Consider the following 13,943-nt stretch of genomic DNA (forward strand, 5'->3'; position numbering starts at 1 on the left):
ATTTGTGAAAAGTAACAACAACTATTCCCTGGATATACGCTCATTATATCACGGCTAAGAAACATCAGATTGCTTGATTTGACTTGTCCGTTTTATAAACATATACTAACTGTGCTTAACCCCCCCCCAAAAAAAGTTGTAAATCAAACAAGTGCGGTACATGCTATGTTATAAATCCGTGGAGGGCGGGAGTTTATAAACCAAAGAGTAACCGCCCTTACGGGACGGTGTAATAAGTAAAGCGAACGCACCCGCAAGGACACCTGGCCTCCTATTGGTTGAGGGATTTTGACAGGATTGTTGCACAAACGTTTCGAGCGCGCACAGACTAAATCTGAGAGCAGAAAAAATCTGTAAACAGCAATATATCTGAGTGAAAGCGTACAGTTTGAGTGAAAGCGTACAGTTTGAGCAGAAGCAGAGCAAATCTAAGTGCAAGCAGGCACTATTTGAGTGCGAGGACAGGGTTTGAGGGAAATAAATACATAAAGTATGCTCTCAAATTTAAATACCACGCTCTTGAATAAAGATAGGGAATAACCCCCATAATTATCGAGCCTTCATTGTAACAGTCGCGGTTGTACTGTGTGTTTGTGTGTGGGGATTGCCTTTGTGCGTGCTCCATAGTGCCCGTAATAGTGTTCACTGGAGTCCAGCAACTCAGCACCCCCACTCAAAATACCTTCCCGCGCCTCGTCTCAACAGGAAGTTGTTTGTGGAGATTCTTATCTCCTAAGACCTGTTAACGTGTTTTCCTCAAAAGGTGTAAGATATTGCTACTGATGTACTGTACACATGACAAAGCTGTGTCACGAATTGTACAAGTTGAGAAAATCCCACAAAATAAAAGCTTGAAAGGGTTTTTAAAGGTTTTTTTTGGTGTGCAATTTATATTTTAATTGAACATGTTTCAGAGTTCACCCCAAGTGAAGGAGTTCAAGTATCTCGGGGTCTTGTTCTCGAGTGAGGGAACAATGGAGCATGAGATGGGCCGGAGAATCGGAGCAGCGGGAGCGGTACTGCAGTCGCTTTACCGCACCGTTGTGATGAAAAGGGAGCTGAGCCAGAAGGCAAAGCTCTCTGTCTACCGGGCCATTTTCGTTCCTACCCTCATCTATGGTCATGAAGGATGGGTCATGACCGAAAGAACGAGATCGCGGATACAAGCGGCCGAGATGGGTTTCCTCCGCCGGGTGGCTGGTGTCTCCCTTAGGGATAAGGTGAGAAGTTCGGTCATCAGGGAGGGACTCGGAGTTGAGCCGCTCCTCCTTCGCGTCGAAAGAAGCCAGTTGAGGTGGTTCAGGCACCTAGTTAGGATGCCACCTGGGCGCCTCCCTAGGGAGGTGTTCCAGGCACGTCCAGCTGGGAAGAGACCAAGGGGTAGACCTAGGACCAGGTGGAGGGATTATATCTCTTCGCTGGCCTGGGAACGCCTTGGGATCCCCCAGTCAGAGCTGGTTGATGTCGCCAGGGAAAAGAAAGTTTGGGGCTCTCTGCTGGAACTGCTACCCCCGCGACCCGACCACGGATAAGCGGGAGAAGATGGATGGATGGATGTTTCAGAGTTTTCAGAAGCCAACTAAAACCAGTATTTTAATGTAGCAGGCAGCATATAAATTAGTTTGGGATACATTTCACTTTTTACTAGGGATGCACGATATTGGTTTTTTGAAACCGATACCGATAACTTCCTGCTTCTCAAGACCGATACCGATAACCGATAATAATATAATATATATATATATTAAATGTACCTGTAGTTTTTGCACACCTGGTGGTAAAAAAAAGACTAGTAGTGAGCAAATGACATGAGCATTACTACTATGAACAAAACAAAGCCAAGAACAGTTTTGACTCTTCAAAGTGACCATATTTATTTTCCCAAACAAATCTGGCAAACTTCTTGCCTTTTTCAAAAGCCTCGTCGATAGGTAAAAGCCCCGGTGCCTTTGCAGCTGGCTTTTATTCATGTATTTTTTCTTTTAATGTTTAATTGAACTATTCATACCTTTGCAGTCAACTTTTATCCATGTATTTTTGTTTTAATGTTTATTTTATTAGCTTTTCTTTTTAATGACTGATTTTAAATGCCATTTTCTTAATGTCTTTCATTTTTTGTAAAGCACTTTGAATTGCCTTGTGTTGAAAAGTGCTATATAAATAAACTTGCCTTGCCGCTAGTTTAGCAGCGTAGGCGTCTTCGTACGCTGTTAACACACCATTGTAGCGATGGCGATGTTTCAGGTGACTGATCAGGTTGGAAGTATTATAGCTCGTTGCCTTTTTCCCTCCTCGTGGAACTTCTGCATTGCATTTGTTAATACAAATAGCAATTAGCAACCGATTATCGGTCCGATAATTATCGTGCACCATTACTTTTTACTCTGGATGTCACTAAAAAGTTGTTGTAAAAAGTTTGCATTTGTGTATGATAATCATAAATGTAATATTTGTTGAAGGTTTGTCTTTATGTGTTAGCATTATTGCTATCATTCGATATAACTTGTTCAAATATAACCTTATACACAGGGACTCCCAGCAGCTTCTACTGAAGCCTTCCGAGTAAATCGTCAGAACGCCGACACCTCCTCATCTCCACCGCTCCCATGTTTTATTTTATGTTGCCATAAGTTAGTCTCTCTGCGTTTCTGCGCTGCGCTAATGCTAAAAATGCTAATGCGAGGATAATAAAATGGCGGCTTCACAAAACTTTTTGGGAGTTTTACGGGGCATGGTTTGCAATCCGCCCAGCCAATCAGGAATATAGCTCTTTTCTCACAAAAGAGCCGCTCGAAAGTCCCTGCTCTCTAGCAGGAACTTTCGAGGGGGTAAAAAGGTTTGCATGAACTAATTTTAGTACCGGCTCTTTTTGGTGTGAACGCGACAAAAGAGTTCTCATGAACTAAGTTCTCATGAACCTTTGTGGGAAAAGTACTGCGGTGTGAATGCGCCTCATGTCTGACAGCGAGGAAGACAGTGAGGAGAACAGTCAGGAGGGTAGTGATGACAGCTTGTAGGATTACTGGTCGTGCTAATGTTGTCTTGTGTTCACCTCTGCATGTGTGTTCTGTGTTCACCTCTGCATGTGTGTTCTGTGTTCACCTCTGTGTGTGTGTTCTGTGTTCACCTCTGCGTGTGTGTTCTGTGTTCACCTCTGTGTGTGTGTTCTGTGTTCACCTCTGCATGTGTGTTCTGTGTTCACCTCTGTGTGTGTGTTCTGTGTTCACCTCTGCATGTGTGTTCTGTGTTCACCTCTGCATGTGTGTTCTGTGTTCACCTCTGTGTGTGTGTTCTGTGTTCACCTCTGTGTGTGTGTTCTGTGTTCACCTCTGTGTGTGTGTTCTGTGTTCACCTCTGTGTGTTCAGTGTTCACCTCTGTGTGTGTGTTCAGTGTTCACTTCTGTGTGTTCAGTGTTCACCTCTGTGTGTGTGTGTGTGTGTGTGTGTGTGTGTGTGTGTGTGTGTGTGTGTGTGTGTGTGTGTGTGTGTGTGTGTGTGTGTGTGTGTGTGTGTCCTGTGTTCACCTCTGTGTGTTCAGTGTTCACCTCTATGTGTGTGTGTCCTGTGTTCACCTCTGTGTGTGTGTCCTGTGTTCACCTCTGTGTGTTCAGTGTTCACCTCTCTGTGTGTGTGTCCTGTGTTCACCTCTCTGTGTGTGTGTGTGTGTGTGTGTGTGTGTGTGTGTGTGTGTGTGTGTGTGTGTGTGTGTGTGTGTTGTGTGTGTGTGTGTGTGTCCTGTGTTCACCTCTGTGTGTCCTGTGTTCACCTCTGTGTGTTCAGTGTTCACCTATGTGTGTTCTGTGTTCACCTCTGTGTGTGTGTCCTGTGTTCACCTATGTGTGTTCTGTGTTCACCTCTGTGTGTGTGTCCTGTGTTCACCTCTGTGTGTTCAGTGTTCACCTCTGTGTGTGTGTCCTGTGTTCACCTCTGTGTGTGTGTGTCCTGTGTTCACCTCTGTGTCCTGTGTTCACCTATGTGTGTCCTGTGTTCACCTCTGTGTGTGTGTCCTGTGTTCACCTCTGTGTGTCCTGTGTTCACCTCTGTGTGTGTGTCCTGTGTTCACCTCTGTGTGTGTGTCCTGTGTTCACCTATGTGTGTTCAGTGTTCACCTATGTGTGTCCTGTGTTCACCTCTGTGTGTGTGTCCTGTGTTCACTTCTGTGTGTGTGTCCTGTGTTCACCTCTGTGTGTGTGTCCTGTGTTCACCTCTGTGTGTCCTGTGTTCACCTCTGTGTGTGTGTCCTGTGTTCACCTCTGTGTGTGTGTGTCCTGTGTTCACCTCTGTGTGTTCAGTGTTCACCTCTCTGTGTGTGTGTGCAGTGTTCACCTCTCTGTGTGTGTGTCCTGTGTTCACCTCTGTGTGTTCAGTGTTCACCTCTGTGTGTGTGTGTGTGTGTGTCCTGTGTTCACCTCTGTGTGTTCAGTGTTCACCTCTCTGTGTGTGTGTGCAGTGTTCACCTCTCTGTGTGTGTGTCCTGTGTTCACCTCTGTCTGTGTGTGTGTGTGTGTGTGTGTGTGTGTGTGTGTGTGTGTGTGTGTGTGTGTGTGTGTGTGTGTGTGTGTGTGTGTGTGTGTGTGTGTCCTGTGTTCACCTCTGTGTGTCCTGTGTTCACCTCTGTGTGTCCTGTGTTCACCTATGTGTGTCCTGTGTTCACCTCTGTGTGTGTGTGTGTGTGTGTGTGTGTGTGTGTGTGTGTGTGTGTGTGTGTGTGTGTGTGTGTGTGTGTGTGTGTGTGTGTGTGTGTGGTGTGTGTGTGTGTGTGTGTGTGTGTGTGTGTGTGTGTGTGTGTGTGTGTGTGTGTGTGTTGTATGTGTGTGTGCGTGTGTGTGTGTGCGCGGACATAGCGCATTTAGTGTGTGTGAGAGAGGGAGAGAGGGAGACCGGTGCCAGCAGCAGGGACCGTGTTGTTAGGATCTGGTTAGCTAGCTGCACTAACGGACATACAGAGCTGTTGCTGTTGGTTCCACAACAAGCTGGAGGAGAGCTCTCCTCTCAGACTGAGAGGCTCAGGTGAGCTAAAGGACTCTCTGAGTGTTTAGATAGTTAACTTTAGTCTAAGTTATCTCAGTGGGTCCTCAAACGGTTTGGTCACAAATTATTCAAAAGATTATTTCCGCGGCACACCTTCATATGATCATTATAGTTATAAAACAAATAAGAGAATAAAGCAAAAACAGTTATGAAATACTATATGGCAGTAAAACAAGAATACAGTTTGAAAGGGGAGTGATTTGTAAAATATCCATAAAGAAAAAGAACATCTGCTTACAGTTGTGTTTCATCTGGGTGTTGAGAGAGGTATCCATAGATCTCTTAATGTTGCTCTCAAAGTGCACCAGATTGATGCTTTTAACTTCAATATTTAAAAAAAATCTTCCCGGGGGAGCATCCCCCGGACCCCCCTAGAGGAGGTGAGGTCCGCTCCCCACTCGTAAAAAATAGCACTTTACCCCTGCCTATATGCCGTGAGCTGATTATCTATGGGGGTTATTCCCTATCTTTATTCAAGAGCGTGGTATTTAAATTTGAGAGAATACTTTATTGATTTCTTTCCCTCAAACCCTGTCCTCGCACTCAAATAGTGCCTGCTTGCACTTAGATTTGCTCTGCTTCTGCTCAAACTGTACGCTTGCACTCAGATATATTGCTGTTTACAGATTTGTTCTGCTCTCAGATTTATTCTGTGCGCGCTCGAAACTTTTGTGCAACAATCCTGTCAAAATCCCTCAACCAATAGGAGGCCAGGTGTCCTTGCGGGTGCGTTCGCTTTACTTATTACAGCGTCCCGTAAGGGCGGTTACTCTTTGGTTTATAAACTCCCGCCCTCCACGGCTTTATAACATAGCATGTACTGCACTTGTTTGATTTACAACTACCTTACATAATAGCTACGTTCAGTGGCGGACTGGGACTAAAAATCAGCCCGGGAATAAAATAAAACCGTCCCTCCGTTGCCTTCTGCACATAGTGCGAGGTGGTTGCTATGCAACAACAATAACAGATAGCGAATGTCGTCGTTTAGGTGCTTTTTTTTTCTGGAGATAGGCACTTCTCAATCCACTTCTCCATAGTAAGGCCATCCCCGGAGGTCGAAGTTAACCTTAAATGTTTCCATCTTAAGCTTTGTTAGTTAGTTAGTTTCGTGACGGACGTAATGTAACAGTTGTAACGGTTCTCAGACGCGGAGGGATACTGATTTGTGAAAAGTAACAACAACTATTCCCTGGATATACGCTCATTATATCACGGCTAAGAAACATCAGATTGCTTGATTTGACTTGTCCGTTTTATAAACATATACTAACTGTGCTTAACCCCCCCCCCAAAAAAAGTTGTAAATCAAACAAGTGCGGTACATGCTATGTTATAAATCCGTGGAGGGCGGGAGTTTATAAACCAAAGAGTAACCGCCCTTACGGGACGGTGTAATAAGTAAAGCGAACGCACCCGCAAGGACACCTGGCCTCCTATTGGTTGAGGGATTTTGACAGGATTGTTGCACAAACGTTTCGAGCGCGCACAGACTAAATCTGAGAGCAGAAAAAATCTGTAAACAGCAATATATCTGAGTGAAAGCGTACAGTTTGAGTGAAAGCGTACAGTTTGAGCAGAAGCAGAGCAAATCTAAGTGCAAGCAGGCACTATTTGAGTGCGAGGACAGGGTTTGAGGGAAATAAATACATAAAGTATGCTCTCAAATTTAAATACCACGCTCTTGAATAAAGATAGGGAATAACCCCCATAATTATCGAGCCTTCATTGTAACAGTCGCGGTTGTACTGTGTGTTTGTGTGTGGGGATTGCCTTTGTGCGTGCTCCATAGTGCCCGTAATAGTGTTCACTGGAGTCCAGCAACTCAGCACCCCCACTCAAAATACCTTCCCGCGCCTCGTCTCAACAGGAAGTTGTTTGTGGAGATTCTTATCTCCTAAGACCTGTTAACGTGTTTTCCTCAAAAGGTGTAAGATATTGCTACTGATGTACTGTACACATGACAAAGCTGTGTCACGAATTGTACAAGTTGAGAAAATCCCACAAAATAAAAGCTTGAAAGGGTTTTTAAAGGTTTTTTTTGGTGTGCAATTTATATTTTAATTGAACATGTTTCAGAGTTCACCCCAAGTGAAGGAGTTCAAGTATCTCGGGGTCTTGTTCTCGAGTGAGGGAACAATGGAGCATGAGATGGGCCGGAGAATCGGAGCAGCGGGAGCGGTACTGCAGTCGCTTTACCGCACCGTTGTGATGAAAAGGGAGCTGAGCCAGAAGGCAAAGCTCTCTGTCTACCGGGCCATTTTCGTTCCTACCCTCATCTATGGTCATGAAGGATGGGTCATGACCGAAAGAACGAGATCGCGGATACAAGCGGCCGAGATGGGTTTCCTCCGCCGGGTGGCTGGTGTCTCCCTTAGGGATAAGGTGAGAAGTTCGGTCATCAGGGAGGGACTCGGAGTTGAGCCGCTCCTCCTTCGCGTCGAAAGAAGCCAGTTGAGGTGGTTCGGGCACCTAGTTAGGATGCCACCTGGGCGCCTCCCTAGGGAGGTGTTCCAGGCACGTCCAGCTGGGAAGAGACCAAGGGGTAGACCTAGGACCAGGTGGAGGGATTATATCTCTTCGCTGGCCTGGGAACGCCTTGGGATCCCCCAGTCAGAGCTGGTTGATGTCGCCAGGGAAAAGAAAGTTTGGGGCTCTCTGCTGGAACTGCTACCCCCGCGACCCGACCACGGATAAGCGGGAGAAGATGGATGGATGGATGTTTCAGAGTTTTCAGAAGCCAACTAAAACCAGTATTTTAATGTAGCAGGCAGCATATAAATTAGTTTGGGATACATTTCACTTTTTACTAGGGATGCACGATATTGGTTTTTTGAAACCGATACCGATAACTTCCTGCTTCTCAAGACCGATACCGATAACCGATAATAATATAATATATATATATATTAAATGTACCTGTAGTTTTTGCACACCTGGTGGTAAAAAAAAGACTAGTAGTGAGCAAATGACATGAGCATTACTACTATGAACAAAACAAAGCCAAGAACAGTTTTGACTCTTCAAAGTGACCATATTTATTTTCCCAAACAAATCTGGCAAACTTCTTGCCTTTTTCAAAAGCCTCGTCGATAGGTAAAAGCCCCGGTGCCTTTGCAGCTGGCTTTTATTCATGTATTTTTTCTTTTAATGTTTAATTGAACTATTCATACCTTTGCAGTCAACTTTTATCCATGTATTTTTGTTTTAATGTTTATTTTATTAGCTTTTCTTTTTAATGACTGATTTTAAATGCCATTTTCTTAATGTCTTTCATTTTTTGTAAAGCACTTTGAATTGCCTTGTGTTGAAAAGTGCTATATAAATAAACTTGCCTTGCCGCTAGTTTAGCAGCGTAGGCGTCTTCGTACGCTGTTAACACACCATTGTAGCGATGGCGATGTTTCAGGTGACTGATCAGGTTGGAAGTATTATAGCTCGTTGCCTTTTTCCCTCCTCGTGGAACTTCTGCATTGCATTTGTTAATACAAATAGCAATTAGCAACCGATTATCGGTCCGATAATTATCGTGCACCATTACTTTTTACTCTGGATGTCACTAAAAAGTTGTTGTAAAAAGTTTGCATTTGTGTATGATAATCATAAATGTAATATTTGTTGAAGGTTTGTCTTTATGTGTTAGCATTATTGCTATCATTCGATATAACTTGTTCAAATATAACCTTATACACAGGGACTCCCAGCAGCTTCTACTGAAGCCTTCCGAGTAAATCGTCAGAACGCCGACACCTCCTCATCTCCACCGCTCCCATGTTTTATTTTATGTTGCCATAAGTTAGTCTCTCTGCGTTTCTGCGCTGCGCTAATGCTAAAAATGCTAATGCGAGGATAATAAAATGGCGGCTTCACAAAACTTTTTGGGAGTTTTACGGGGCATGGTTTGCAATCCGCCCAGCCAATCAGGAATATAGCTCTTTTCTCACAAAAGAGCCGCTCGAAAGTCCCTGCTCTCTAGCAGGAACTTTCGAGGGGGTAAAAAGGTTTGCATGAACTAATTTTAGTACCGGCTCTTTTTGGTGTGAACGCGACAAAAGAGTTCTCATGAACTAAGTTCTCATGAACCTTTGTGGGAAAAGTACTGCGGTGTGAATGCGCCTCATGTCTGACAGCGAGGAAGACAGTGAGGAGAACAGTCAGGAGGGTAGTGATGACAGCTTGTAGGATTACTGGTCGTGCTAATGTTGTCTTGTGTTCACCTCTGCATGTGTGTTCTGTGTTCACCTCTGCATGTGTGTTCTGTGTTCACCTCTGTGTGTGTGTTCTGTGTTCACCTCTGCATGTGTGTTCTGTGTTCACCTCTGTGTGTGTGTTCTGTGTTCACCTCTGCATGTGTGTTCTGTGTTCACCTCTGTGTGTGTGTTCTGTGTTCACCTCTGCATGTGTGTTCTGTGTTCACCTCTGCATGTGTGTTCTGTGTTCACCTCTGTGTGTGTGTTCTGTGTTCACCTCTGTGTGTGTGTTCTGTGTTCACCTCTGTGTGTGTGTTCTGTGTTCACCTCTGTGTGTTCAGTGTTCACCTCTGTGTGTGTGTTCAGTGTTCACTTCTGTGTGTTCAGTGTTCACCTCTGTGTGTGTGTGTGTGTGTGTGTGTGTGTGTGTGTGTGTGTGTGTGTGTGTGTGTGTGTGTGTGTGTGTGTGTGTGTGTGTGTGTGTGTGTCCTGTGTTCACCTCTGTGTGTTCAGTGTTCACCTCTATGTGTGTGTGTCCTGTGTTCACCTCTGTGTGTGTGTCCTGTGTTCACCTCTGTGTGTTCAGTGTTCACCTCTCTGTGTGTGTGTCCTGTGTTCACCTCTCTGTGTGTGTGTGTGTGTGTGTGTGTGTGTGTGTGTGTGTGTGTGTGTGTGTGTGTGTGTGTGTGTGTGTGTGTGTGTGTGTCCTGTGTTCACCTCTGTGTGTCCTGTGTTCACCTCTGTGTGTTCAGTGTTCACCTATGTGTGTTCTGTGTTCACCTCTGTGTGTGTGTCCTGTGTTCACCTATGTGTGTTCTGTGTTCACCTCTGTGTGTGTGTCCTGTGTTCACCTCTGTGTGTTCAGTGTTCACCTCTGTGTGTGTGTCCTGTGTTCACCTCTGTGTGTGTGTGTCCTGTGTTCACCTCTGTGTCCTGTGTTCACCTATGTGTGTCCTGTGTTCACCTCTGTGTGTGTGTCCTGTGTTCACCTCTGTGTGTCCTGTGTTCACCTCTGTGTGTGTGTCCTGTGTTCACCTCTGTGTGTGTGTCCTGTGTTCACCTATGTGTGTTCAGTGTTCACCTATGTGTGTCCTGTGTTCACCTCTGTGTGTGTGTCCTGTGTTCACTTCTGCATGTGTGTTCTGTGTTCACCTCTGCATGTGTGTTCTGTGTTCACCTCTGCATGTGTGTTCTGTGTTCACCTCTGTGTGTGTGTTCTGTGTTCACCTCTGCATGTGTGTTCTGTGTTCACCTCTGCATGTGTGTTCTGTGTTCACCTCTGCATGTGTGTTCTGTGTTCACCTCTGTGTGTGTGTTCTGTGTTCACCTCTGCATGTGTGTTCTGTGTTCACCTCTGCATGTGTGTTCTGTGTTCACCTCTGTGTGTGTGTTCTGTGTTCACCTCTGTGTGTGTGTTCTGTGTTCACCTCTGTGTGTTCAGTGTTCACCTCTGTGTGTGTGTTCAGTGTTCACTTCTGTGTGTTCAGTGTTCACCTCTGTGTGTGTGTGTGTGTGTGTGTGTGTGTGTGTGTGTGTGTGTGTGTGTGTGTGTGTGTGTGTGTGTGTGTGTGTGTGTGTGTGTGTGTGTGTGTGTGTGTGTGTGTGTGTGTGTGTGTGTGTGTCCTGTGTTCACCTCTGTGTGTTCAGTGTTCACCTCTATGTGTGTGTGTCCTGTGTTCACCTCTGTGTGTGTGTCCTGTGTTCACCTCTGTGTGTTCAGTGTTCACCTCTCTGTGTGTGTGTCCTGTGTTCACCTCTCTGTGTGTGTGTGTGTGTGTGTGTGTGTGTGTGTGTGTGTGTGTGTGTGTGTGTGTGTGTGTGTGTGTGTGTGTGTGTGTGTGTGTGTGTGTGTGTGTGTGTGTCCTGTGTTCACCTCTGTGTGTCCTGTGTTCACCTCTGTGTGTTCAGTGTTCACCTATGTGTGTTCTGTGTTCACCTCTGTGTGTGTGTCCTGTGTTCACCTATGTGTGTGTGTCCTGTGTTCACCTCTGTGTGTGTGTGTCCTGTGTTCACCTCTGTGTCCTGTGTTCACCTATGTGTGTCCTGTGTTCACCTCTGTGTGTGTGTCCTGTGTTCACCTCTGTGTGTCCTGTGTTCACCTCTGTGTGTGTGTCCTGTGTTCACCTCTGTGTGTGTGTCCTGTGTTCACCTATGTGTGTTCAGTGTTCACCTATGTGTGTCCTGTGTTCACCTCTGTGTGTGTGTCCTGTGTTCACTTCTGTGTGTGTGTCCTGTGTTCACCTCTGTGTGTGTGTCCTGTGTTCACCTCTGTGTGTCCTGTGTTCACCTCTGTGTGTGTGTCCTGTGTTCACCTCTGTGTGTGTGTGTCCTGTGTTCACCTCTGTGTGTTCAGTGTTCACCTCTCTGTGTGTGTGTGCAGTGTTCACCTCTCTGTGTGTGTGTCCTGTGTTCACCTCTGTGTGTTCAGTGTTCACCTCTGTGTGTGTGTGTGTGTGTGTGTCCTGTGTTCACCTCTGTGTGTTCAGTGTTCACCTCTCTGTGTGTGTGTGCAGTGTTCACCTCTCTGTGTGTGTGTCCTGTGTTCACCTCTGTGTGTGTGTGTGTGTGTGTGTGTGTGTGTGTGTGTGTGTGTGTGTGTGTGTGTGTGTGTGTGTGTGTGTGTGTGTGTGTGTCCTGTGTTCACCTCTGTGTGTCCTGTGTTCACCTATGTGTGTCCTGTGTTCACCTCTGTGTGTGTGTGTGTGTGTGTGTGTGTGTGTGTGTGTGTGTGTGTGTGTGTGTGTGTGTGTGTGTGTGTGTGTGTGTGTGTGTGTGTGTGTGTGTGTGTGTGTGTGTGTGTGTGTGTGTGTGTGTGTGTGTGTGTGTGTGTGTGTGTGTGTGTGTGTGTGTGTCCTGTGTTCACCTCTGTGTGTTCAGTGCCGTGTGTCTGGCAAATAAAGTCAAGACCCCTCAAAAGTTACGGTTTATTTAATTGTAAGGATGAGCACCAAGCAACATCTCCAGGTGCTCCTTTGAGAACCAGGGCAAAAAAGTTATGTGCACCCCTGCCTATACACACTTTACTCTGCTTTCGTGTAATATGTTGCTAAGCCGCATTCATTAACTCACAGGTCACAGCTGTTAACCCTGAAATTAGTCACCTATGTACTAAGACAAGAATCGATTTTGAATGGGCAATTGTTTTGACAGTCTGTTGACGTAGTACCTTCGAGGATGGGGTTGGACTCGAGGATCTGCTGCTCGATCTGCTGCTCAGAAAGCTCACCGCTGAGCGCCGCCAAATACCGCAGGATCAACTTTGTGCTCTCTGTCTTCCCCGCACCTGATTCCCCACTGAGGAACATATAGAAGGGAAGAAGAAGTGTAAACCAAAAAGCAAACCCTAACAAGATGTATGCTATTGAAGAATGTCAAACGATTCATGGTGACCTGATGATGCAGCACTGGTTCCTGAGATGCCGCATCATGTTACCGTAGCATGACTCAGCGATGGCGAAGATGTGCGGAGGGAGTTCCCCCAGCTTTCGACCGTGGTACAACCCCACCTGAAAGATAACGGGGTTAGATGATGAAGGGGACATGATTTGCAACTGTAGTACGTCTGTGATGAATTTTAAAACCAGCCTCACCTGGTCACCTGAATAAAAAGGGAAATCCTTGTATGGGTTCACTGCCACCAGCACAGAGCCTGTGTAGGTCTGTAAAAGACAAATGGTGCTGTGTGAGATGTTTAGGATAGAGGGAAAAAAATCCAGAAATATTCAAGTGCATTTATGATGGCAGAACTGTATGGTTGATTCAATTTTATTCTCATACATTTGCTACCATTGTTCCTAAAGCATGATGAAAACAAACATGATTGTCTTATTGTTTAATATTATTTGTGCGTTCCTACTCTGGTTTTTGGTATTCTTCTAAATATTTGCTGATTTGTAGTGCCGTAAGGGTTGGGCATATTATGTATACATGACACTATAGTGATATTTAATCATACAAAGAAGGTACATTCAATTTAATTCGAGATAAACAAAGCATTGAAAAATGTCAAATGATCAGGAATTACTGTAAATGTTCATATTTTTTATTCATTATTGACACTATTTGATTTCCTTTTCTATTTTGTAGTTTATTGTTTATTTACTCTCATTAAAATGTGTGGAATTCTTCTTTCTTATTGTTTGAAAACCTTTGAGCTGCATAGCACTTTGCCTTACATAGATAAGGCCTCGTTTGTGTCGCATCAGCAGGTTCCGGAGGAGGCCGGCCTCCGTCATGTCTCCCAGCTTGATCATGTCATCCACACCCTCCACGGAGGTGGGGTGCATGATCCTGAGCGAGGCCTCCTGCTCCTGGGCCAGACTCCGCTGCTGCGAGAGGTCAAAGAAAGAAATAAGGTCAAACCCCAGGCTGTACATGTTTTTTATGATGCTTTATGTAAGCAATACATACAGTATTGATTTAGCTTTTTATTTAAACAAGGGGATATTTACCTTTCCTTCATCGTCGACTAGTAACCGCTGACCAGATGGTGTTACTGTGACCCTAGCTCCGATGGGTACCCCGATGTCGGAGTCCACCCACACCCACTCCCCCTGAAAATACACAGCACGATACATACAATGATAATATTCACCAGCAGATTTTCTGTTTAAAGGAACACTTCACCCACAATATGATCATTTTTTAATTGGCTTACCTCCATGGTAAACAAATAATTCAACCTGAGACATTTCTTGGTGAGATGAAGTAGAATCTGGGTTT

The 13,943-nt window shown here is 45.2% G+C and overlaps 1 protein-coding gene across 1 annotated transcript in view; it reads right to left on the reverse strand.

Annotated features, from left to right (window-relative positions):
* LOC117462561 (unconventional myosin-VIIb-like) overlaps positions 1 to 13,943 on the reverse strand; it is a 43,716-nt gene that overhangs the window by 27,741 nt on the left and 2,032 nt on the right. The window contains exons 4-8 of the mRNA XM_071206212.1: positions 13,673 to 13,774; positions 13,397 to 13,549; positions 12,812 to 12,880; positions 12,612 to 12,727; positions 12,388 to 12,515 (exon numbers count right to left, since the gene is read on the reverse strand). Of these exons, the coding sequence (XP_071062313.1) occupies positions 12,388 to 12,515; positions 12,612 to 12,727; positions 12,812 to 12,880; positions 13,397 to 13,549; positions 13,673 to 13,774 (568 nt within the window). The remainder of the gene's footprint in view (positions 1 to 12,387; positions 12,516 to 12,611; positions 12,728 to 12,811; positions 12,881 to 13,396; positions 13,550 to 13,672; positions 13,775 to 13,943) is intronic.

Source organism: Pseudochaenichthys georgianus, chromosome 17 (genome assembly GCF_902827115.2).
Source record: "Pseudochaenichthys georgianus chromosome 17, fPseGeo1.2, whole genome shotgun sequence".
In the NCBI taxonomy this organism is placed as follows: domain Eukaryota; kingdom Metazoa; phylum Chordata; class Actinopteri; order Perciformes; family Channichthyidae; genus Pseudochaenichthys; species Pseudochaenichthys georgianus.